Below are 27,519 nucleotides of genomic sequence, written 5' to 3'. Positions count from 1 at the left end.
ATGATATTTTTACTTATCAGCGTAATTCTCAAAATTTTTGTGATCCGTAATGTCTAATGGAAAAATTTCAAAGTACAACTCATTAGAGGCACAGTCACACACATTAAATGGATGATCGAGCCTTTTCATTTTAAATCTCGCAACAGTATTTTATCAGTACAACTGTAATCCAAGATTATTCCAGCACACAGTATTTGCATTTATCACACACTGTTTTTCTGAAGTCATTATTATATTCAAATAAAACTACATTTAATAATCATACATGAAGAAATTACCATGCTACTGACTGTAGCATATTTCATGAGAATTGGTGAATGCTAAACTTAATGCTATGCTGGAGATCTGGCGCATGCCAGCCTAACCATTTTAGGAGAGGAAAATTCTAATAAAGCTGCCCCCAAATCTGCCAAAGGTGCGGCTGATCCTTAACTTTCAGAAACAAGGCCCTTTCTTATTAAAGCCATTGATTCTAAGACCGCAAAGGATAAATATAAAACCACAAAATTTTACCGCACAGAATAACAAAACACATTCCTCTAAACAGAATCAACCTTGGATCTTCAACAAATCAATCCCCACACCATACAGTTCTTCAGACGAAATAAAAGCAGTACAACATTTATGTAGATATTTATATTTCTTAAATAAGCAATCATCTTCAACACAAAATTTCCATATATATTTTTACAATTAGTTATTTCTGTGAAGAACCACACACTTGACATTTTCCATCAAAATTCAAAGAAACATGAAATTATTATGATGAATTAAATCGAACAGTCAACTCTTTCACAATGAACAGTATTAACAAAGAGAATTCTGTTACGTATCACATCCACTGTGCAATATGGGGTTTTGTAGGCCTCTAAAATTGCTCCATTTATGCTTTACGTGGCAAACAAGCATCAATGTGATATTACAGTTTGAGGTTTCCCATATATATACACACTAACACAACTTAGTGGGACACAATTTGTGTTCCTAAAACTCTTTAGCTTATGATGGCCATTTCATAATTTAATTATTTGTTTGTCTGGTTGGTACTCCTGATATATTAAAAAAAAATCTTTGCTGAGAAAATTTGGGCTTCCACCAAGAGCTGAACCCAGATTTCTTTATTACTAGGTTGATTTAGTGGGATCCATGAGTATTACCATGCAAATTGTCCATTACCATGTTCGTGCCCTTTATTTGACCCAATAAGAGCTTCAAGAATTAAAAGAAAACTCAAAACAAGCTGTTGACAACTTCTGCTCCACCATGCATAAAAATCCACCAATTAAAAACACACAGGATGTAAGAGAAAAAATAATGAAAACAGTCATGGACAATTTGTCTAGCAATACTAGTGGATCCCACTGTACACCTACACAAAGGTATCTTGAATAATCACCTCAATTTCTGTTGAGGGCACCCCAAAATTTTGGCACTGACCCAGCATCGCGAGGGGAATTGGGGAGTTACTTGATGATGAGAAAAAGTAGTGAGCTCCTGTCTTGGAAGCCAGAAAACAGTGGTGATGCACTGAACATGCATCACACAATGAAAAAACTGGCAGGCCTTGGATCTTAGAGGACTGATGCCATTTAGGATTTTTGATAATTTATTTCATCATCCAACCTCACCGAGTTACAAAAAAAATAATTTAAAATAATGGAAAATTGATAATTGTATGAGAATTTGAAATTCAAATTTACCAAATCAACATCAATATATCTTATCTTGCAATAATCTTCCACCTGACAGGTAGATTGTTCTGATTGAGTTGGTGTTTATGCACAGTAAGGCTAATCGGGAGTGGACCTACAGTTTAAAGTGGGATCCGAATCACTATGTGCCTCCACTGGGAATCGAACCAAAGACCCGTTTGATTACAAGGCAACGACCCTACCACTGTGCCATCGGAGAGGCCGTAGCTTGTTCTGCAAAGGACATTAACAAAGTAAACAGATTGAGAGAATTCTGTTTTATTTTTCATGCACCTTTCTTTTCCTTCCTCGATAACAATGAAGGCTAAAACATGCCTTAAAGGATTTTTTAATATGTATAAATTAAATAGGATTTGGATTAATGAAAGTTGAAATTTTTTATGTATACAGAGAAAATGCATGCATGCCTGGAGCCAATAATTCATGCAGACTTTCCAGGAAAACCAGCCTGTATATTTCTCAGGAGAAATTATGAAAATTGGAACGCTTGCATATTAAAAAGGTAAAGTTCTCCATGCACTTTGCACCAATCAGGCATATGTGGGGGGATAGGGCCCCACACATTCTATGATCTTGGCTATTTTTGGGGGTAATATGATAAGCACCAGCTGTCCTTACCTCCCCAGGTATCACATTTGAGATACCCAGAGCCAGTTTATGCAGGGGACAAGGCTGGAAAAATTCCAACCTTAGAACACCCACCTTAGGAATCAAACCCTTGCCTCCCATGCGGCAGTCAGACAGCCTACCGACGATACCACCACAGCTCAGATTACATGTTAAAGTTAATAAATATTCGAAACTACTTTCTGTTACAATTTTCAATTACTATTGGTATGTATTCAAAGTGAATTCAGTTCAGACTGCGATTGGAATAAAGAAAAAAAAACTTAACTGCAATTACGGTATTATTCTGTAATGTAAATGCACTAATGATCACAATACTAAAGAGTTTTAGCACACCGAGTTCTTTAATAAGGATTTCCAAATTTTCAGAATCAACCTATGGAAACTGCTAGCATTTATGAAAGTGAATAGTAATTATTAGGGAACGGATTTTAAGGTCGGGAACGGGAAAAAAACGGTTCTGAAAATGTTTTCAAAAAAGTGCTGATAAAAGGCCTTTATTCAGTTCTAAACCAGTTACATGAACATTTTTTATTCAACACCGTAGCACATTGTTATTGTTACTGAGTTGGTGTTTTAAGACCACTTTATGCACGATAAGGCTAATCGGGACTGGACCTATAGCTTAAAGTGTGATCCGAACTACTATGTGCTTCCACTGGGTATCAAACCTGAGACCCCTTGAATACAAGGCGACGGCAGGCAACAAAACACTGTAGCACATAACATAATTAGTAATTAGCCATATATAATTTATGGGGCAAAAAGGAGATGAATGTGCTAATCTCACGAAAAGGTGAAACAAAGTGTGTTTATTTTACTTGATTTCATGTCCTAAGATACATATCCCGATCGGTATAAAAACAGCTATATTTTTGGAAAGGTGTTTAACCTTAAAATCCATTCCCTATGTATTTTCTTAGATTAACACGTAACAGAGGAACCAAGTGGTAGTTGTAAAAGAATACAAGGTAAGAAACTTCCATTTCATTATTCTGTGCCCACTCTAGCAACTGACTGAAGGCTAATCGGGACTGGACCTACAGTTTAAAGTGGGATCCAAACCACTATGTGCCTCCATCGGGAATCAAACCCAGGACCCTTTGATTACAAGGCGACGACGCTACCACTGCACCATAGGGGAGGCCCCGCTCTAGCAATTATATTCATCAAAACTGTAAGTAAACTGAGTCCAATACATGAGCTCGAACCTAAATACATTCTCGACAAATTGATGTGTGTATATAATAGGTTTTTTTTCCATCTTGTGGCACCACCTGTTATGAAAATAACATGCTAAATGGAAGTTCACAACCAAGACTCTTTTTTACAGACAAGAATACAACACCAGACAAACGCAACAATCACCACTATATCAATTGACACTGGCACTCATGTAGCAGTATGCAATCACATTGGACAACTATATTTTCCTTCAAATCTTTCAAATGGTTTCTAGAACTACCACCATCCTCACATACTGTAATTCAAGTAAACAGTTACTATCAAACCCACAAAGCACACCTAAAAGAATGAACTAGTTCAAACTGTCCACGTAATAAGTCCATGGATAACCACATGGTTTGGTTATATCTATTGAATACTACAGTTATCCAAAAATAGTGTTTTCCCCAAAATGTAAGTTACTTAAGTTATACTAGTGACATGAGTAACTTGCTTAAAACAACGTTGTTCATACTATAATCAAGGGTAGACCAATACAGCATGCCCGGTTGTCATTTTTAAATTTTCTATTTTTCTTAAAATATTTCAAGCAGGTTTATGGAAATTTCCATTACTCTTTCTGTTGAAATAATAAGTACAGTATGTGTTTTTAATGTTTGTGTGCTTTCCGTATCACATGCATCATTAAATGAGAATAATAAAAATGCCATTATAAATGTTGGAACTGTTGCTATCTGATTGATTGATTGAGTTGATGTTTTAAGTCCAAAAGTGGGATCCGAACCACTATGAACCTCCACTGGGTATCGAACCTGGGACCCCTTCATTACAAGGTGACGTGTTGCTAGCTGAATTTTACAATCTGTAGCAATATGATATATATATATATAAAGAGAGAGAGCTATATATTAGAATGTACTGCATAGTTTTTTATAGTGTTACCGGTAGAGCCTTGTCTAGGAAGACCACTCCATTACAAGCATTAATTACTTTTAATCCTATATTAATTCATGTTTTAAGGTTACATTTCAAAATGTGTAGATTCATGGGTTCTTAGACTGTATATGGGGGCAGGGGGGGAGGGGAACGGGGAGCTGGCTCATTATAAAAATGTGCTGGCACCTTAATTATTTTTAGTTTTGTCTACCACTGATGATGATAATTAGTATTATGCATTCAATTCACCCTCCAAATTTTGCAATATGACAAAAAACAAGGGTTTTTCTATTATTATTATTATTATTCAATGGATATGGAAAGTGAACTAATTCAATATTACCATTAATACTGTAGTGACAGGTAGATTTCACAATGTCGTGACAAGCAACACATGTCACATTACACATGGAAACAAGCCAATCGCATGATATGCTGTACCAACTTTTATTCAATCATAAATCTCCCCTACATTAATGCTGAACAGATTTAGAACATACTGAATCTTTCACAATCCCAAAATTTAAACTTTCTCAAGGCATGAAAGAAAACGTCCAACAGATTGCAAACCAATCTAACACCAGTGTCAATGACCTTTAGACAAGTAAACACCTACTGCACAATGAACTACAACGAAACACATCCAACCATACGACTCTCAAATTGGCCAGTTTCCTTCCTCACAATTTCCAGCATAAATATTACATGTTCTCCTTTGATATACATAACTGTAAAACACTACACTATATATACACACACAGAACTAGTATATTTCACACGGAAATCTAAGCAAAGAAATTCACCACACACAAAATTACCTCGTGAAATCCTATTACAATAATCTTGTATATGCATAACAAATTTCCATCATGTTGACAAAAAAGTTGCTTTAAAAATGTCATTTTACCGTTCCATTAAGTGTCAATAACACAGAGAGCTGGCTCCCGTGTGTGGTGTACCTTTTTACATGTCTTTTTCACTTTCACTCGAATTCACACCATTCTATATCAGCAGTGACTTTGTTAGTTTCCGTTCAATGTGAAGACAAAAAGCTCAACGTTCGGTTGTTTATTGATTACCAAATGCAAAAGCCGTGATGAGTGCCACCATACGCGATTGCATCTGATCCTCAAAATATCATGACTCCGCAAACTGTGCCATTGCGGTCTTCACCCTAGAACACAAGGATGTACTTTACAGGCAATTCAATTGAAGGAAAATACTTTGCAATTGTACATTTAGTGAACTTTGATTTGTATGTAAAAATAATAATGTTCCCTCCAGTTACAAACATTTCATATAATTTGTCACAAAATAAGATTCAAACCTTAAATGCAGGTATGTGATAGCTTTTATCTTTTTTTAAACTTTGGAGCATACTGTGAATCAGGTAATGTTTGGAGATACACGTTTTGAATGCTACATGAGCCTTGAGGAATCTTATTAGTAATGTTTAATTTAATTCTGGCTATATTTAGGGGGAAACGAGACCGAAAAAATCACAGCTTTTACTTTAGAAATTATTTTATTATCTGAAAGTATCAGCAACAAGTGCTCAATTCTTGCCATGAGAATTGAACACACATCAGGCAATATGAACCCTCACATCATGGCGTTGTCTACCTGGAAGCCTGATTGGTAGGGGCATGCATATTTCATTATTGACGAAAAAACAAAATGTGAATTAACACATTCTAATGTTATTTTTTAATGTTTCTGGAAGGAGTTAGGTGCATTTTACTACCCTGTTTTGTCACGAAATGATGCGAGATAGGCTCTTATACACGAAACTTAAAGAGTTTATTTAGCGACGCGACACTTTCTAAAGTTTGAATTATCCTGTCAGTTATGCAATTCACGGAAAATTGATTAATTCTGCTGTAAATATTTGAGAAGCAAGAGTGGACCCCTTTGTATAGGAATAAACGTAATACTCTGGTAACTACACAAATGTGCTATTAGAAGGGATGTGTTTACTTTGTGTAATAAGTGCAGTTTTTAAATCCAATTTAGGATTATAGTCACAATTTTAAAACCAAAATGTCATTTTATAAATGGCTTTTGATCAGTTTTTCACCGCTATAGCACCAAAATTTTATATTATTTACCGCTTTTGAACCAGAAATTGACTGTTTTTGTACCGAAATTTTGCTTTTTTATTTACAAAAAATATGTGCCTCTACTGATTAGTGTTAAAAATTCGTAAAAAATATAACATTTTTTTCTTTTATCTTCTTCTACTTGATAAATGAAAATTGTTTTTTTCTTTTACCAAGGCTTATAGCCAAACTTACCAGAAAAAGAACAACTATAATTTGCAATTCTAGCATTCATAGTTACCAAATATATTTTTTTTAAAACCTTGTGCAATTTTAAAATTCATATTGAAAACATGGTCGGAGTTCAGGCATTATAGAATAAAACAGGTCTAGGCATTTAACCTTTAGTGTCTGGATGGTCAAGTTTGGAACCACAATTGTATTTCTGTTGAGGATGAGTGGTCGATATTTTGACCAGCAGCGCACGGCAGAAATTAATGTGCCACTTCTTGAAAACTACACACGTTACTTCAGTTCTGTCTTTCTTTATCTTTAGTATACATAAGAAGGTATAACATATTCGAATTACAAAACAATATATCCATTGTTACTATTATTAAAAAGGGAAGTTTGAAAATGTCCTTTGTTTCCCTTCATTACCCCCACAAAATTATGGAATAGATATAAAAAAATTGCTGTATCTCTTCAATCACTGCATCTTTTTTTGAAAAATTTATTTTAAGAATGAGTAAAAAGCAACATTTTAAGCAATGTATGACAATTAAGGGGTTAACTGGAGCCTAAGGCCCAAAGTTCAAAATTTGCCGTATATACGCAAATTTTCCGCACCATAAATACCATCCCCACCCCCCAAAGTTGCAACACGGGCATTACATATCCTCATAGTGTGATCTTTTGCCGTGCCTCCCTCCAAATTTGGTCCATCCAGCATAAATAGGGCCGACACCAGAAGCGAAATTCCAGAAATTGTTCCGTGAAACTGCTGCTTTATACAATATTATAATTTTTTTTGACAAGAAGTGTCAGTCTGATTTCAACGAAACTTTGCACAATTGTAGGAATGTACCACTGCTACACACTATATATTTTTATTCACTTCGGTCTGTTAGGGGGCACAGGGACCAATTTTGCCAATTTTTCTTTTTTTAATTACAATTTTCTTCATCATCATCATTTAACAGTAATTATTCGGAGGCACAATGTATACATTTTACTTCCACTAAAAGCCTTCTCTAAGAACAAAAACAAAACTGATTTCATCTTTCTACAACAATTAGTTCTTGAGCTACATTTTTTTTGTACTTTGCAGCAAATTTTATAAAATGCACGCTTCAAGACTCCAGCTTCAATGGGAACACACTCGTGCATTGCTCCGTCCGCTGAAGACTGGAGGTAAAAATATGCCTTAGTTGTGTTCTGCAGTCACCACATTTGACCATTAGTTTTTATCAGGATCCACTTGAAATATCTTCCTTGTAAAATATTAAAAGGGTAATAATGTTCTCATTAAAAATATAAGGGGTGCCGATGATAAAAATTGGGCACCATGTGTAGGAATATGTTGCGTTTAAACGTTTATCCCTGCATTTCCCTTTCTAACCAGAACATGTGATTTTACCTGCAAGGTATCTGAAGACTAACGCCTCTTGGTTGAAATGCCGAGTGACTGCAAAGCACACAACCAAAATGCAAATTGTTTTTCTTTTGGTTACAAATAATTCTTCTATGTTACAGACACATTTCGCTGCTACAAACGTTCATCTTTTTCAAGAGATGCATAGTAATATATTTAATAATGAAGGTGATAGTGTTATATTTATTTTTAAATTCCTTTCTTCCCACCCTAATTATGATACATCCGTGCTCTGGTCCAGGCTTGAACCAGCAACCTCTGGCTTCAAAGCACACGATGCTCCAATTGCCCCACAGACACCAGATATGTAGATTTACGCAAGGAACATGCTTTTCACATCTAAATCAAAGTTCACAAATTTCGGAAGTTCCAAAAAGAACTGGAACTGGGACATATCCCAATTGCTATTTTGCCTATGGCTAAATCTATTACAAACAACAATTCAGAAGTAACCTAAACTATATTTTCCAATCAAAGTTGGCAAAGCTAACACCACTTACAATAAATATGTAGTCCAAACATTGGAAGCAAAAACAACATGCAAAGAAAGCTTTACAAGTTGGAACAATTGATAACAAACATATTGGAAAGGGGATAGTGAACGAAGTAAATAGGATATATAACAGGCATTTTGAAGGAAATATTCAGACCCTCCTATAATCTTTTAACAAACACCAACTATGTTTACATTATATTTGGAAGAAACACTGCATTCTTAAGTATTACTTTAACTTTGTATTTGGGTTTTGAATTACGGTTCACAAATATTGTCAAAATCTATCACAGCAGCTGTGATTGGATCTTAACACTGAAGTGTCATTTGGCTCCTAATGAAATTCAACCTATTTGCCGAATTTCAAAACCTCGTCATCAAACGGAAAATTTCAACATTATTTTTTATACTTTTTGTAGTGACGAATAAATTATGAAAAATAAAATTAACAGTACCTGCAGTTCATTTCAAACATTGTTTGCTTAAAATGCAGAATATTTCAGTAACAATTTGAAATACTGCTGCCTTTTAAATCAACACTAAGAATATAATATCTCAAGTGATATGGTGCAGTAACGTGTTTCACAACTAATGTTAAGTCTGACCACTAGACACAACATATAATTTTATTGCTTCCTCAGGGTTGCAATTGTGCAATTAATTTATTTTGGTCATAAGCAGATCATACACTGAACTGATGATAAAGCAATTTGATTCAAGTGGTGAAAGATGTTCTCACTTTGCAGGGAATGCACTTTGCAAAATACTACGAGACAGGTAAGGTACAGTTCCCTGTGTATGTAACACCATGCCATTAAGGCACATTTATGGGATGTGGGGGGTAGAGCCCCACACATCCTCGACCTCAGACATTTTGGAGGTGATGTGATCAGCACTATGCTCTGGCTGCCTTTACCCCCCAGTTTTGCCCCAGGTAACCATTGATTTGAGGCTGGATAAGCCCCGGAGTCATTTTATGCGAGGATAAGGTCGGAAAAATTCCGAACTATGCTGGGAATGAAACCCAAGTCTCACCAGATGCCCTACCGACTAGAACACAGCGATTAAAATTTGAGACACAACTTAAAATGAGAGAACATGTAACTTGCAGTTTTGTTACTCATGTCAATCTTCTCTGCAGTGTTACTGAAAAATGCTAAATATCATTTAGAACATCTGGCATGCCTGATCTCATTTTAGTACTGGCACTTTTGTGGACAGGTACAATTTATGCAGATGGGAATGCAGAATATCTCACTACACCAATCAAGGAATTCATCTCTAAATGGAAACGAGGAATTTTTGTTTTCCACCATATGCTAAAAAATATACTGATCTAACAGGGAAGTAAGTTTCTGCTCTTCTCAACAACTTTGAATAGGGAGAGCAGATGTCAACTGGTCAAAGACACATTCATGTCTGGATGCAAAATAGCAAAATGATATACCGTATTTACTCATGTATTATGTGCACTTTTTTCCAAAACGTTTGCCCTCAAAAAGTGCGGTGTGTATTATGCACAAAATAATTATTTAATGTTTACAGAACCCTATTATGTTATATATCGTTGTAAAGCTTGAATTCTGTAGTTTCTGAATATGGCAACAGTATTCCATTCAAGATGGCGACACTTATGTGCAATGCAGTTGAAATACGCTCATTACAAAATGAACTAACGTTCTGATTTTTATGGTACTTTGTACGAAAGAAAAGATATGGAAAATGAAAATAATAATTAAAATGTATTACTGGCCAAATAATATGACATATATGGAGTGTGTAAATGCCTTAATGGAAGAAATATTGTGCTGCTAACTGCTAGTTCGAGGGTCCTGAATGAGCCTGCTATAAATGTTTCGTTAGTGATAGGAAAAATATATATTTTGAAGTTTTTTATTAGAAAAACTATAGAAGAAATTAGCAAAACCGCTTATAAAAGTTTAAAGACCATGTGCCACAATTTTTCACTTTGTAATGTAATATTCTCCCCTTGGTCCACATAGCAATAGGTGACTCATTGAATAGGTATGATGTCATTCCCTCTTGAATGGCATACCAACAGCTTTACGACCTACAACTAAGAAAGACATTTCTTGAACCTGGATTGTACTGTGCATTATATACGAGATATAATTGTTCGTCACTTTTCCCTATCAAAAACCAGGGTGTGCATTATAGATGCGTAAATACGGTACTATCAATGCTCTATTTTCAGACATCCCCAAAGGAAAACAATAAACTGTTTTGGAATCACTCTCTCAAAGATAAAGTAAAATTCTATGCAGTGACTAATTGGAACTGGGCCTACAGTTTAAAAGGAGATCCGAAACACTATGTGCCTCCACTGGGGGAAAACCCAGGACACGTATTACAACTACAACAACGGGGATATCGGACACCACTCTGTTGACCGAAGCTACCACCAACATACCCACAAAACCAAAAAACTCTTAATAGCATTTTCAAATTACAACCACTACTTGTGAACACTGCACTGCAAGCACTTTTCGGGAATATTATGAAATTCTCCAACTTTCCAGGTTTTTCATGTTGAATTGTGTAAGTACTATGTTGTATGCATCAGAAATGTGAGCATCTCCAAGAGACTGAAGCAAGATAGATCCTGGGGACTCTTAAGCATCAAAGGAAAGCCAGATGACAAAATGAGGCACGGAAAGAAACAGGAAAAACATCGGAGACTGCAAACAATTGAAAATCTAATAGATATTAAAAAAAAAAAAAAAATTAACAGTCAAAATATGGAAAATGAAAACTGAAGTCAATAGTAAACATGTATCTAAAGATACCTGTTTGGCGGTTACGCGGAGATAGGTAATTTACTGATAAGCTTACTTTTCATTTTTCCGCGTACATTTTTCTCAGTACATGCCTGACGAAGCCACCAGACGAGTGGCAAAATCGATCGCGAGGAAAATTTACACGGAAAAATGAAAAGTAAGCTTATCAGAGTAAACATGTGATAGGAGTGGAATGAAGAACGACAGGAAAAAGAAGTACACTGAAAACTGAAACAAACAGTGGGGACAAAAATAAATTGAATCATGAATGTTGTTACATTATCATGCCAATCGGATCCCAAGAATATCCTTAGAATCATACAAAATGTTAACAAAATAATGAAGTTTTACCAATATATATTCAGCTCTAATAAATATCAGAAGTCTATTTCAGCCATGTGTTTTGTATTGCAATTGCAATATTAAAGAAAAACACGTTGGTGTTCAAAATTAAAGGACAATCAACAAAAGAAAGGTTCACAATAACTCTCAATGTATAGAATACTTAATTGGAATGATTAGTAGTCTGAATGTCCATATATTAGGTGAAAAACATTGCCTTTACAATGTAAGAACCTGCCTACAAGTTACCACATCATTCCTTTGAAGCTTTTATTGTTTATTCTTCAATTACGAACACCAATGTACACCCAGAACAAGAAGAAAAATATCAGTACTCACTTATCGAACAGCATGGTGTCACTGGTCATGATCAACTGCTGCAGCAGCTTGTACACTCCCATCTCCCGCAGTCGAGCTTGCCTTTCGGAAGATCCCGGTTCTTCTTTCCACACGAGATTCGAGATACAGAATATGGCCGCCACTTGGAGTTTCACATTGGAATGCATCTGGAAGTTAACGTTACATGTGTTTCACACAGCTCAATTTCATCAGTCAATCATCACAATATATGTAATTGTCATTAGGGCTGAAAACAGATGCTGATGTCTTGGTATCAGTGACAGAAAATATCAGTTGTGATTTTCCATAAAAATTCAAAATTATCTGCAAAAATATGGATTTTTGTGATTACGAAAGATATATTTTAATTAGGGATGGGACGATATGAAATTTTTACCGATACCGATAAAGTACCGATATGAAATTTACCGATACCGATAACCGATATTCTACCGATCCGATATAAAGTAGTAGCTGTGTGGAGTGGTCAACTCCCAATCTCAACACCTTGTGCATGGTGTTCCTTCAATACAAAGTATCAAGTATAGGAAAATTGGAATAATATACAGTCCTTCAATCAATATCTGAGAAAAATGTAAGTTATATTTAGAAATATTGATAAAAATACATCTATTAACTACACATATATAATATGCACTGTCTATCAACAAACTCTGAGGTATTGCATTGTTTACATTGATCTGAAAAATAAAAAATCAATTTTAATCACATTTAACATGCAGATATTTCAATTGGTTTTTCTTGAATGGAAAGAGAAATAACACAAACTAGTCCCACTTGAAGTCTACAACTGGCAGGTTCTTATTCAAAAATGTAAGTTGCTGAACCTTCTGTGGATTCAGTCTTGTGCGGTTTTTGTTGCAGATATATCCTGCTGTGCTGAATTGTCTTTCAGATGAAACTGAAGATGCTGGCACACCTAGGTATTTATTTGCCAAGTTTCTCAGAAGTGGATACTTGGTGTTTCCTTCCCAATAACCAAGGGCACTGTTACTATGAGATATCAATGGTTCATTGAAGAAAGAGTCCATTTCAGCTTCCAGAGGAGATGTGGAACGTGTTTCACTATGGGTACACTCTTCAAGAAGTTGGGTACAAATACCCCAAAGTCCATATTCAGCATTGGACTGACTTGAAATCTGTTCATCATGGTTTCCACCAGTTTCCGTACATGAGGTAGAGGCTTCAAACCCTTGCTGTAGCAACTCTTTTACTAGAGTCGACTGTGATGCTTCTCTAAAAATCCTGTAAAATGAAATGAAAAAAACTTTACTTCTGATGTGTATGAGCATGTACATTAGAAAAATGAACTTTAGCAATAATCCTACACTGAAAACTGCATTAATACTGTCCACACTTACTAATTTGAATTAGAAATTGAAAGATGTGTTAAATCACAATATTTTTGTTGGGTGGTGTATTTCAGTTGTTTTTTTTTAATTAGAAAAATGCTTTAGAATACAGTTTTGGAAAGTAAATTTGAAGCATGGATAAGCTAAGTAGCACAGTTAAAAGCTTCAAAAGCATTATTTACCAGATAAAGTAAGATTTGAAAAGTAGTGTACATGATTGTTTGCACTTCACAGTGAGAAGTTGTTCTCGGTTTACTCACGTCTTGGATACATAGTTCTATCATTTTTTTTTCTTCATGTGAGGCTCAACAGGGGGTTTTGTGCTTTACACTGAATCTTACGTGATCAGATGCTGAAATCATTTAGGGACATTTTAATACTAATAGCCCTAAACTTGAAACACCTAACCTAACAATGAAAGCATGGTAAGAATTTACTATTCCACAAACACATGTAACTTCTTAGTTTCGTCACTTTTAAAATTCGTACTTATGTATCTGCTTCGCGGAACATTCTTGAAGGTGGATTCACATTTCTTTTCATGAAAGTAATTTCAATTTTTCACATTACGAGTACTTCTTTATTTACGTAAGAAACAGTATGGCGCATACACCTTCGTACATCATCGCGAGTCGTGCTTGTGTTTTGTCGATGCAGTGTTTCCAACCTTCGTAACCAAAAAATACTCATGAAGATTTTATTTTTTTTAAGCTTCTTCACATTATTTTACGAACACAATTTTAACTATGCTTGCCTAACCTAACCTTGCCGGAAATGGTTTGTGGGGCTATGCATGAATGGTTTCTGGGGCTATCCATCAATGGTTTGTGGGGCTACTGTTTTTCAAGTACCCAATTACAAAATCCAGTGGATCTTTCACACCCGGTATGAATTTCACCACGCATCCATGATACATCATCTTTTCGGAAAACATCGGCGTGGTTGGAAACCCTGCAATCGACAAAACACAAGCACGACAATCTACGGAGGTGTACGCGCCAAAGGCTATTGTGCGTCGAAGAATTACTTTTCAACAAAAATAATGGATTTCCGCTATGATACATTCCCACATGACAGAAAACACTTTCCAGGCGTTAGACAATGCTGCAGGAACTTATTACCGTAAGTAGTTTCTTGTGCAAAAATGAAGAAATCTGTTTGTGGAATAGTAAATTAGTACCGAAAGCATTTAGGTGTGTTCTATTAATGCTAAGAGTCCAAACCTGACTCACCTAACTGAAGAAAAGCATTTTGCAATGTAATTAATACCTCTTTGTACCCCAAGCACGTGAAGTAGATAGCAGCAGCCCAGATATACATATGAAAAGTGTAAATGAATGGTTGCTCATAAATACCAATGGCGTACCATGAGCATTTCGAGTGGGAATGCCAAGTCCAAAGTCATTTTTGCCTAATAGATTACTTATGGGATTATTCAATATAAGTATTGTCTATTTGAAAGTAAAGTTTCATTGTGTTGCCTGAAGTTAGGCAGCTTCTGATAAAACATGATCCAGGCATATTTAAATGCTAGCAAATGAGATGCCTCACCATGCAACAAAGGTTTGTAAGACTGGTATTTTATAGCATTTTCTAATTAGGTTGTTCAACTCAGAACACCATACGCCATTCAGAGTCTTTTGCCCAAAAGATAGTACATGTGTAGCAAAACAATATTCTGTTTCTCTCAGCACATCCAGCTAAGCAAGGAAACATTTCGGCATGATGCAAGTCATAAAAAAGCCTACCAGAATCATAAGCACTTCTAGAACAATAGTAGATTGTTAGATTATTGTGGATGATCTAACAATTGATTGATGTGGTTTATTTTACTTACTTTTTAACATTTTAAAGTAATTTCGTCCACAGATCAAAGAGTTTTGAAACAAATGCACAACACTTCCATTGACAAAATATAAAGGATTTAGATAGGATTAAAAATAAAATTTCATGATGATATATTAGTTTTGTAGGTTAAGTGGTAGAGCTGCCACAGGCTGAACTTCGCCCATGAATAAATAATCTCTATGTCTAGCCGTTCATATCACGAGGACTGAAAACTCTGACGAAAACTTTTTTTCGCATCGCTGTTTGTGCGATAAATTACACAAAGAAGTTATAATATTGGAGTTTGGTAAAGTTATGTGAGTCATATTGGGTATTGTAGCATCACACAACACGAGCGCATATGGCACAAGGTTCAGATTCCACTTTAAACTGCACATTCAGTACCAACTAACCTTTCTGTGCATAAAGTGAACTTAAAAAAAAACTCAAGAAGTAATGTTCTGCTGTGGTCAAATGCAGGAACAAAAAAAAAATCACAAACTGCTGTATTGTATTTTTTTGGTACTAGTTTACTATCCTTCGGACAGATTTCTTCATTTCTACAGAAGAAACTACTTACCGTAATAAGTTCCTGTAGTATTGTCTAACGTCTGGAAGGTGTTTTGTGTGATGTGGGAATGTTTCATAGCGGAAATTCAACCATTGACGCATAGCCCCACGAACCATTTCCGCTAAGGTTAGGTAGGGTTACAATAGTTAAAAATTGGTTTCGAAAAAAAATATGCGTAGCGCCACCACCATTCTCGCATAGCCCCAGACACCATTCTCACATAGCCCCACAAACCATTTGCGGAAACGTACGTTCTTCAGTTACAAAAACACTTTTTAAAAAAAAATTGATCAAAAAAACATGAATACACGTTAAAAAATGATCCGCGAAGCAGATAGGTAAGTAGAAATGTCAATAATTGACGAAACTCAGAAGTTATAGGTGTCCGAAGGATAGTAAACGTTTACCATTTTTTTTTATTTAGCACTGATTTATTTCCAGTTTTGGCAAATTGCCTTAATGAAGGCATAATTCAGAAATATATATATTTTTAAAAAAATCAGAAAAAAAGGAATTTGTGTATGATGACTGTTTTGATAATTTGAAGCCAAACTTAACTTCCAATTATCTACCAGACACAATTTTGGTACTTTGAGACTTAACCTAATTCTTCTTGCTATTTGCCGGCATTATTTGCTGGGTTCTGATTAATAATACATAAAGTGACACCTTAGATAGCAGATACCTTTTTTCTATTCTTAATACATTTTGGAATTGGCTAGACTCTACTTTACGTCCTTATTGCCTTTTGGTGGTAACCGATGGGAGTTAACAACACTGCAGGTTCGTCTTTGTGTCCGCATTGTGAATGCATGTGCTTTGCTCATTTGCGTTCGCGGGGCATTGTGCGTGTGTATGATGCATGAAGAAGAACAGGTTCCTAAAAACTTGTAGATAGTGTAAAATACGTTTATCCCCAGTAATAATTTAGTCCATTGCTCAAAACCGTGCTTGCAGACAGCCGGCATCTCTTCGGGTAAGTACTTTTTCTTTTTATACTTTCCGTTCACGATAGCCCCATGAACCATTCACGTTAGCCCCCGAAACCATGCATGGGTAGCTCCACAAACCATTCATGTTAGCTCCAAAAACCATGCACGGGTAGCTGCACGAACCATTCACGGGGACGAGGTATGCCTACGAGGTTAGGTTAGGCCTGTTACATTAGGTTCCATTAGCACTCATTTCACTTCTAAATATGTGCTTCATCATCGAAAAATTTCCTCAGTACGTTCAATTACTCATATCCGAACAATATCCGTTTTGGTATGACTTGAGATGACCGGACCCCTCTCCGATTTTCTTCGTATTTGACATACTCACTAATTGAGGCCTCCTAATCACGAATCTGAAGTTAAAAATTGTCGGTCATGTCTAAATTTCGAACCATTGACGCCTTATTTTTGCTTATTTTGCAATTTCTAGACGTTCCCGACAAATTTTAACTTCAGATTCTTGATTAGGAGGCCTCAATTAGTGAGCATGCCAAATACGAAGAAAATCAGAGAGGGGTCGGGTCATCTCAAGTCGTTCCTCAGTTTTTATCAATTTCCTCCTCCAGGTAATTTAAGTTGTTGAATTACTTATACAATAAGCTTTCCAACGATATATGACACGTATTTCTTAGGAAAAGGACATAAAGTAGAGTCTTACCTTGAAAATATGCAAAGGAAAAAAGAACAAATTTGGTAAAAAAGTGACAGGTATATAACAGAGAAGGTCCTTGTAAAGTTACTGATTTATGCTTACCTTAATTTGTAGCGAGGATCCAGACTTGTTGCCTTCATGTAGACTTCTTTTGTCCCAGGCTGAAGTTCTTGAAATCGACGTTCTAGTGTTGATTTCAAATCTTCTGCTAAGTTCCTCACTCGGCGTTCAGATGCAAAACTGTTCATTGCCTGTACAACACTGTTCTTCATTGGGATTATATCTGATATCGATGTGCTATTACTGCTACATGATACAGTAGCTTCATGGAATATTTTCAACACCTTTACCAAACTCTCGATTAGGGTCCACTGTGATGATGATATTTCGATTGGGAGTGACAAAGATGATGTTACAATTGTTACAGAAAGTCTTTGTTCGAAGAAACGCTCCAACATAAGATACGTTGAATCCCATCTAGTGGGAACATCTTGGATTAAACTATGAGCTGGAAGTCCTAGATTTTCTTGGGTTTCCTTTAATTTTCTGGAGTCTTTTGGTGACATATGAAAGTGCGTTGCTATTCTCTTTACAATTTTAATAACCGAAGATATTTCAGTTTGACTTAGGCACTGGTTGACAACAAGCTGAAGCAAATGTGCCATGCATGGTATCCATATAGGTAATGGATCATCCAACAAGCCTGCAGCACGTTTCATGTTGGGAGCATTGTCTGTAATGATTACTTTTACTGCCGAGGAAATTCCCCATTTATTAAAACATTCTTTGAGGTTTTCTGCAATATTGAGTCCAGTGTGACTTGTGCCACTGAAATGCACTACTTCAAGATTTAAATTTATTAATTTAAAATTTGTGTCTATAAAGTGTGCTGTCACACTCAAAAAATCTTGCCCAGCAATTGAGGTCCACACATCTGTTGTTACAGCAACGAACGTACAAGTTTCCAGCATTATATGGACCTTCTGTGATACACGTTCATACATTTTAGGTATCAGTGAGGAAGACAATGCCTTCCGATTAAGTATCTGATACCGTGGTTCTAAAAAGTTGACAAACCTTCGAAATCCATCCTTTTCTACCGTTTGCATCGGTAACATGTCCAGAACAACCATTTCACATATTTTTCTATCAATTGCTATTGATTTTGGGTCATTTCTTGAATATTTTTTTTCTTGTTTAACAAAGAGTCTATTGTCGGCTGCATGGTAAGTTTTGAATTGTTTTTTTGATATCCTGATAGCGTTTCACGGATAGCAAGAACAGATGAACTTGGGCCAGGTGTTGGTTCAAAAACATCACATTGCACATGCTGTACTTTATCTTCTTTTTCAGCATTATTTCCCCCGGAACTAGAGTTCTCACTTTCAGCAAATACTTCTTCACTATATAAATCTTTCAGCTTTCTCAGATGTGGAAGACATCGTTTCAAATGATATTGCATGTTAGACGTGGTATATGATTTTGTCAACTTCCCGCCTCTAGAAATTTCGGCAGAACAATGTTGACACAACTTTAGAAACATCGGTTATTTTAATTTTAAAATGTTTCCACACTGTACTCTTCTCTTTTGGCATGTCTCTACGCAGAAACTTAACACAAAAAAAAAAAAACAAAAAAAAAACCACACACAACAAAAAACGAACTTGGATAACTAGACACAAAAGTCGCGACGCGATGTATTCAACACGATGCACACAAACAAAGAGAGAGTAAAGAGAGCAGCAGGCCGAGTGAGCATGAAGCACAGTTGAGACAGTGTTTCCAACAACTGGACTGCAAAATTCGCTATTGTCGCTAGATCGGATATTTAAGTGTGTGCGGGATGGGGAATTTTTTTTAACCTACGAAACGAATGTTCTGGGTGGGTAAAAATTTTCCATTTTTCGTCTAAGTCGGGAAATTTACGAAGCGGGAAATGTTGAAATTCACCAGCATTGTGAATATCTCGAATTCTAATCATTACTTTCCCCTCAAGTAATTGTTTTTGCATTTCTGGAATAAAAATTGCTATTTTCAAGAAATGCCACTTCTGAAGTCTGTATCGAGATCCCCCCCCCCCCGCTGATCCGGGAACAGACTTTCTCGAGTTCCTGCACACCCCCAGAAATGTGCTTTAAAAATGTGAAATACAATGCAAAAATAGGCTATTCTAACTCTGAGAGAATTTTAATATAATTCGAGATCAGTAACGGCACACCAAAAAATATTAATGTCGAGGTGGGAGAAATTCCCACGGGAGAAGACAAATTTAATATATCTCTAAATGTTACGTGCAAAATTCATTTTCAATATGAAAGTTCACGAATTATTCAATTTTCCTTCTCTGTAGGACAGTTGCCGACTAAGGAGAGTTGCGTGTGGGTGGGTGTGTTTGGGGGGGGGGGATCCGCCTCTGTTTGGCACCATCAGTTTTTTTATTAGTGCTTTTTCCAAAAGAAAATGCAATTTTATTTACTACGTTTGAATCTTGGAGCACCTTTCCATGTGGAGTGAAATCAAACCAAAAGGAGCATAAAAGTTGTGGAAATTGAAAACATATAAACAGGATAATGCAGCCGATTTTCACAGAACCTGGATTCCACTTGAGGCCATTATCACTAGTTTCGATTCAGTTGGCTCAGGTGTACTACCTGCATTACTGACAATTTTCAACTGCCACAAAATGAAAATATCCCCTTTCCCTGTTCCTAGTGGAAGTTTCGTTCATATGGCAATACTGCGTGACTACTGCGATAAGTTTGTTCTCTCTTGCTTCCCCTTTCTTGCGCTCGAGTGCCACGTTGCCATCTGAATAAATTCCTGCCCTTCCTTTGTCAAACCTTTATCAAGGTCAAATATTATGTCTAGTTTTTCTGTGTCCGTTTTTCTCTTTCATGACGATACAAACACTTGCTATCGAATAAAGGAAACAACTATATGTTGAAGAACGACGCACAATTTGGCAACGCATGGCCAACAACTGGCTTGCAAATCTTCCATGCTCCCTCCCCTCTGCTCGCTTCTCTGTCTAGAAAGCGGTATTATCTGGTCGCACACCAAATCGAACACAAGCCCCACCCCTCCGTGGTCTGACGTCACGTATTCGTTGTGAAGATTTCTCAGCATTAACACATGGAACTTTTCATGATGTAACAAGTCAAAGGGAGCAAGCAGCGGTGAAGTTGCGGGTGCGAAAAGTGAGATCCCTCGATCAAGCTGTGCGTGCGTAGCATGTATTTCTTGTCAACCTGCTCGAAGATGTACGCAAAGGTATGGTAGCGAAGACTTCATTACCTTTCAATGAGAAAGCACGAATGTGAGTTTTGGAACTGGTTTATTGACTGCAATTGCTTATGGTCGGATTCACTCTGCACACCGTTCCTCTAAAAAAAATATATAGCAGTTAACTTCACAACATGAACGTGAGATTTGGAACTGATTTGCCGGCTGCAGTTTTTTACGATTGTCTTCGTTATGAATATTACTCCACTAAAAAAAAAGTTAAATTGAAAGATTCCTGCGATCTGTTTTCAGAGGAATATATGAGGAATTCTGTGACCTTGTTAATTTTCTTCCATGAAAGGGAAATAATTGCAGAATTCTGTCAACTTTTGAAAAAAAAAAAAAAAAAATCGGATCGGTAAAATTATCGGTAAATAAACCGATATACCGATATGCTTATATCCGCAGATACCGATAGAGTACCGATTAATCGGTCCCATCCCTAATTTTAATATTCTGATGCAATTGTTGAATATTTTAAGTCAAAACTCTTGGCAAATTGATGTATATAATATTACACAGTAATATTAATCAATATTTTGAACAAATTTTAATTATATTTTTCCAACATCACTATCGGTGGGATTCAGTATGGATATCAGTTGAAAGTGGTATCGGTAGAGGCATGCATATTTCATTTTTGACGAAAACACGAAATGTGAAATAACACATTGAAATGTTAATTTTTCATGTTTCTGAAAGGTGTGAGGTGCATTTTCCCACCCTATTTTGACACGAAATAATGTGAAATGTACTGCAAAATGCGAAATAGACTCTTAAACACGAAATTTAGAGTTTATTTACCGACGGAACACTTTCTGAAGTCAGAATTATCCTGCGAGTTATGCAATTCACAGAAAATCAATTAATTCTGCTGTAAATATTTAAGAAGAAAAATGGACCCCTTTATACAGGAATAAACTTAATACTCTGGTTACTACATAAATGTGCTATTGCAAGGGATCTGTTTATTTTGTGTAGTAAGTGCAGTTTTTAAATCAAATTTGGGATTATATTCACATTTTAAAAACCAAAATGCAATTTTATATTCTGCTTTTTCACCACCATAACAGCAAAATTTAATTTTATTTACCGCTTTTGAACCCGAAATTGACTGTTTTTGTACCAAAATTTTGATTTTTTATTTACCAAAAATATGTGCCTCTAGCTATCGGCTCAGCCCAAATTGTTATATAGTTGTGTTAAGTACAGAGTTTCATGCTATTAATAACAGGAACAGATGGCTACACTGAAAATATGTAGAATTTCCAAGTGAAAAATGCAAGCTCAAACAGAACTTGAACCCAGGTCTCTGACATACCATGCAATTCCTAAGCTGCTTATCCTGACTTAGTTTCAACAGATTTTTCGCTTCTGCTGGTTTATTTGTTCACTTGGTACCATTGACATCTTTAGTGAGTCAAATGTAACAGCTCCCACTAACAGAATTCCACAAAGATAAAACAGTGAAAAATCAAAGACCAGGGCTGGCTGGCTCAGTAGCTTGAGCAATGACATTTCATGCTAGAGACCCAGGTTCAAGTTCCAATTGAGTCTGAACTTTTCTCTTAGCAATGCTAAGGTATGCTTCAATGTAACATTTGAATTTGAATTAAAATATTTTGGGTGCATTAGAACTGAGGCTATTTTTGGCACCCGGCCCCTTATCAGAACAAAAATAAAAGCATGTCTGGAAACTAAAATTTCCTTACCTTGGTTAAAAGCTGAGGCTAAAAAGGGCGCTCAGCACAAATAAGGACAAAACACAGGATGACACAGAAGTATACTGGCTATGGGGCCAGTCGCCAGAGCCTCGTTAGTCTGTAGTCCAGGGTGTACTACGTGGAAGAGAGGTTAACTATTGGGTGCACTATGTGGAAGGAGCACCCCTTACACCCCGAATGTAACATTTGAAAACACATTTTCAGTATAAGAACCTTTGAATGCTTATTTTTCGAATGACCAATTCAAGGACTTAAAATACTGAAAGTACTGAATGTCATGTTTACGTGACCACCAACGTTCATGCTAAAAGTGAATATTTCAAGCAATACCTTTCATAGCTGTGCAAATATTATATAGTTACTTAATAAGGTGGCTTAATTAGATAAAATGAAAATAAAATATATATTATAATTTAATCAGTGAATTCATATATGAAGAATTATACCCACTGAAGTTTTCGAAATGCACTTTTAGCACTTACGAGGTGTGGCTAGAAAAAATCGGATTGATGTTGCTGTTGACAAACGACAAGCGCGTCAAGGTCAAGCGGTGCACAACTGTATAACGTGATATCCTGCCTATCGACTGTGTGATTTTCTAGGGTGCGCAGCGCTCAGTTCCGCTGTAGCTTGTGGACGAAGTGAACCGTACATCTTTGCTCCGTCGGAAAAATGTTAAGTGTGAAAGTGGAACAGCATATTAATTTGAAGTTTCTTATGAAACTCGAAAAATCTGCCACAGAAACTTATGGTTTGTTGAAGGAAGTATACGGAGATGAGTGTTTATCACGCACGCAAGTGTTTGAGTGGTTTCAAAGGCTTAAAGAGGGACGAGATGTGATCGGGGACGACTCGCATCCTGGACGGCCTTGCACATCAAAAACGGAATCAAACATTGCAAATGTCGGTGAATTGATTCAAAAAGATCGTCCTTGAGTATTCGAGCTATTGCAAAATAACCAACATTATTAAATTACGGTGCTGACGACCCTTTGTGAGGGAGTAAGAAGACGACGACCTGATTTGTGGAAAAGCAAGTCATGGATTCTTCATCAGGGCAATGCTTCTGTCCACATGGCATTGTCAGTCAAGGCTTTTTTGGCCAAGCATGGTATCCCAGTGTTAGAAAATCCACCCTATTCACCTGATATCACTCCGTGCGACTTTTTTTATTCCCAAAGGTCAAATTAGCACTGAAAGGAACCAGATTTACGACCGTAGAATCTGTGAAAACAAAAGCGACGGAGGTTATGAACATAGTTTTAGAAAATGATTTCCAGCACTGCTTCCAGAAATAGAAGATTTGTATGGAGTATCAATAGTGCAGGGGAGTACTTTGAAGGAGATAATGTTTGCATTGTACAAAATAAGCAATAAAAGATTTTGTAGCAACAGTCCGTTTTTTTTCTAGCCACACCTCGTATATCATCATTTTAATAAACAAGAAAATATAAAATGAAAGTGCAATGTACACAATTAGCAACTTGACCAGGCTTCACGTATCTTGCAGCATCCACAAAATGTAACAACACTTTCGGAGCCTAAATACATGCCCTCGAAATTATGCAAAATGCACAATTTAAATAATTCTCATTATCTATCACTCATGCCAAATTTCAAATACTTCAAGTTCCAATAGAATAAGCAACATATAAACATACGCACATTGCAACATTGATATCTGCTTCGCCATAGAAAAAACACACATTAATTCTATATCATAAATGTTGCAACATACATTTAAAGTAGACTTATACTATGTGTTACACACACAATACTGGATTTAAAGTCAGAAGGTACAAAACTGTATAAAAGCTCACCATGTAATGAGTAAGCTTCTTGAGAACATCCTCATTGGCCATGATATATTCCTTGGCTGCATCCCCATCAGCTATGTTGGCTAGGATACAAAGAGCCTGCTCCTTCACTTCCGCAGTGTGATTCCCCTCCAAAATCAGAATTACGGCCTATAAAAAAGGAACACAATCATCAATACATTGCATGTAGTATTACAAATGAGCTAATACAACTTCCTCGAGATTGCAACATTGATGACAAATCTTATACTGCTCAGACTTTGACAATTAGGCAATTTTAATATTCTCTGAACAGTTCTAAAGCTGATGGATACAAATTTCTGAGATTTCACTTAGCAATATTTTTTTTTGACAATTGTGTACATAGTGAAAAAAGCACTTTCAGTGCTGTTATGTTCTTTTAGGGATAAGATAGATTAATCGGTACTCTACCATTATTGGCCGATATAGACATAACAGTGTATCTGTAAATTAATGATAATTTCACCAATGTGATATATCAATAAATATCTTACGATTTAGTGCAACGTTCTGCCATTATGTTATAATTTTTATGGATATAAAAATACAATCTCCATGCATTAGTTTTCTTAATAATAAATCTCTAAATATGTAGCTTCTTTGCCACAGAGGGCAGCTTGGTTCAGTTGGTAGAGCACAGTTGGGTTATATTTTCATATCTGTTATTTCACTTGCCAAAATCAAATCCTAGTTGTTATCGCAATTCTGTATCCCATTCTAAATTTCTAAAGTTGAAAAATGTTCATATTAACACAAAAAATTACCTGCATGATTTCATTTGAATGTAGGCTCATGATGTGATCAATGTGTGGCTTGGTAGAGAGAAGGTTCCGCAGAAGTCCTAACGTCTTCATGAGAACATTAACTTCAGGATCCGACAACAATCGAAATATCTGATCAGTTCCCAAAGTGTTCAGAATCTGGGACTTAATTTTCTGTTCAGCTTGGAAAGCCATGTTCTGTAATACACAAAGAAAACCATTTCAGGATTACAACAATCTACATTTATTAAAAACTACTGGTAGCAACATTTACCATATTTACCCATGCACTTTTTTACAAAATTTTTGTCCCCAAAAACCGTGGTGCGCATTATACATGGAATAATTCATATAGCCAACATGAAACCATACAGGGTCATTCCATGATTTCGTGACACTTGCAATGATTTTTCATGTTAACGGAACCCTATCATGTTATATATCGTTGTAAAGATTAAATCCTGCAGTTTCTGAATATGGCAACAGTATTGAATTTAAGATAGCGACACTAATGTGAAATGCGATTGAAATAAGCTCATCACAAAATGAAGGAACATTCCGATTTTTATGGTAGTTTGGATGAAAGAAAAGAAGGCAAAAGAAAATAATTTAAATGTATTGCTGGCCAAATTATATTATGTATATGGAGTGTGTAAATGCCTTAACCCTTTCGAGGTGGATGACGAAATATTCGTCATGCATGGAAATTCCCCAAGGACGGGGCTCATTTTAAGCAAAATGTAACATGTTGGAAAATGATTTTTTTAAAAAGTTGTAGTAACATTATAAATACCAATGAGGGCTCGTTTTATTCAGAATTTCCAAGGCTTTTGTTCGGTAAAGTAAACATGTCGATGTGTACCCATTTTTGGAAGCAACAGGCAGAGGAATTTCAATTTATTTTTTTCAGTTTGGCTAGCTTCCATCCGGTAGCACTCATCGATCTGGGCAAACCACCACTTGTCACTGACTGCCCCCAAGTTATGTAATAGCAAATACATAGTATCAAAACGATAATACAAATAGTAAAAAAAGAAGAAGAAGAAAACTCAAGGTCAAGAAGAATGTTTATCACAACTGACCGGAAACTCCATCAGAAATTTGCCCATCGATCTGGACAAATCGTCACTAGTCGCTGATTGCACCCAAGCTATATAATAAAGGTGATCCGGACTCTGTGGCTGAGTGGTTAGCAAATAGCGCTGCAACTCAAGGAGTCCCAAGTTTGAATCCCACTACGGCATGGTTGTTTGTGAATGCCCATTCATCAATTTTATCATTTCATCACTCTAATTCTTCTTCATCTTCCCACCTTCCTCTTCTGGTTCTTCTCGATCATCTTCTGGCACACCCTGTATATCATCTTCTGAACCACCCTGTATATCTTCAACTTCTGTTTCATCCCCCGTGTCAAACCCCTCCTCCAACAAGTCACGAATTTCTCCTGGCCGAAGAGATGCCATCACAAAAGACTCTTTCTCCTCATGACAAGGTTTCAAAAGCACTCACGTTTATAGCCCGATAACAAGAGAATGATTTGTGCGGCCAAACTCCTTGCCTGAAAGTGCGTATTACATTTCACCCACGCCTCTCCCCTCCCCCGAAGACCGTAGCCACCTGTGCGGCACAGATGTCATGAAAAGCACTCTCAAATAACGCTATACAGAAAGGCTTCCTCCCCCTCCCACTTCCCCGCCTGTTGCTAAGTGGAAAACACAGGACAAACAAAGCTCTAATCCCTTTCATCCTTCCAGAGCCAAATTTACTGCGTACAAATGACGCTTGTTTAGAACTTGAGAGACGGAACCCTTTAATTTATAAAGCCTTGAAAAACACGTGGGCTTTTGTTGTGTCTTTTAACAATCTGCCTGGCAACATGACAATGACGTCAGAGTCTACCTGGCGAGATGACAATGATGTCAGAGTCTACCTGGCGACATGACAATGACGTCAGAGTCTACCTGGGGACATGACAATGACGTCACAGTCTACCTGGCAACATGACAATGACGTCAGTGTCTACCTGGTGACATGACAATAATGTCAGAGTCTACCTGGCAACATGTCAATGACGTCAGTCTACCTGGCAACATGACAATGACGTCAGAGTCTACCCGGCGATGACGGTAGATGTGAGGTGGATGCTTGGAGACTAAAGCCAAAAAGATTCCGTGCTTTTTTTTTATTCGGTTTCTTGTTTATTGAACATTTATTACGAACATATGTGTTTGCCGAAATATTTGTCAACCGTCCTTCAGTTACTTTTGTCATCTGGAGGCTCCGCCTCAAAAGGGTTAATGGAAGAAATCTCTTGCTGCTAACTGCTAGTTTGAGGGTCCTGAATGTGTCTCATATAAATGTTACGTCACTC

At 36.5% G+C, this 27,519-nt stretch overlaps 2 protein-coding genes across 4 annotated transcripts in view; both read right to left on the bottom strand.

The window, feature by feature from the left end:
• Nucleotides 1–632: 632 nt before the first annotated feature.
• LOC146004965 (armadillo repeat-containing protein 8-like) overlaps nt 633–27,519 on the bottom strand; it is a 57,270-nt gene continuing 30,383 nt past the window's right edge. For 2 of the 3 annotated variants that reach the window (XM_083144039.1, XM_083144040.1), the window contains exons 10-13: nt 25,152–25,346; nt 24,370–24,516; nt 12,126–12,292; nt 633–5,634 (exon numbers count right to left, since the gene is read on the bottom strand). In XM_083144039.1, coding sequence (XP_083000165.1) covers nt 5,598–5,634; nt 12,126–12,292; nt 24,370–24,516; nt 25,152–25,346 — 546 coding nt within the window. In that variant the 3' untranslated portion in view covers nt 633–5,597. Of the gene's footprint in view, nt 5,635–12,121; nt 12,293–24,369; nt 24,517–25,151; nt 25,347–27,519 lie in introns of those variants that run through there. The other variant, XM_083144041.1, reaches the window with a different exon arrangement.
• LOC146004575 (zinc finger BED domain-containing protein 4-like) lies at nt 12,914–18,676 on the bottom strand. Its single transcript, XM_083143446.1, has 2 exons — nt 17,646–18,676; nt 12,914–13,391 (listed from the first exon to the last, which is right to left on the bottom strand). Exons 1-2 carry the CDS (start codon nt 18,674–18,676, stop codon nt 12,914–12,916), a joined length of 1,509 nt encoding a protein of 502 aa, XP_082999572.1.

Source organism: Lepisma saccharinum, chromosome 22 (assembly GCF_977018435.1).
Source record: "Lepisma saccharinum chromosome 22, izLepSacc3.1, whole genome shotgun sequence".
Classification (NCBI taxonomy): Eukaryota; Metazoa; Arthropoda; class Insecta; order Zygentoma; family Lepismatidae; genus Lepisma; species Lepisma saccharinum.
This window is presented reverse-complemented; position numbering and strand designations above follow the sequence as displayed.

Bases quoted from the DNA above. Each gene is read 5' to 3' on its own strand.
- LOC146004575 (XM_083143446.1), bottom strand. From the start codon at position 18,676: ATGGTTGTTCTGGACATGTTACCGATGCAAACGGTAGAAAAGGATGGA. The intron at 13,392-17,645 runs GTAAGCATAAAT...TTCATTTTACAG, and splicing joins GATCCTCGCTACAAATTAAG to GATTTTTAGAGAAGCATCAC.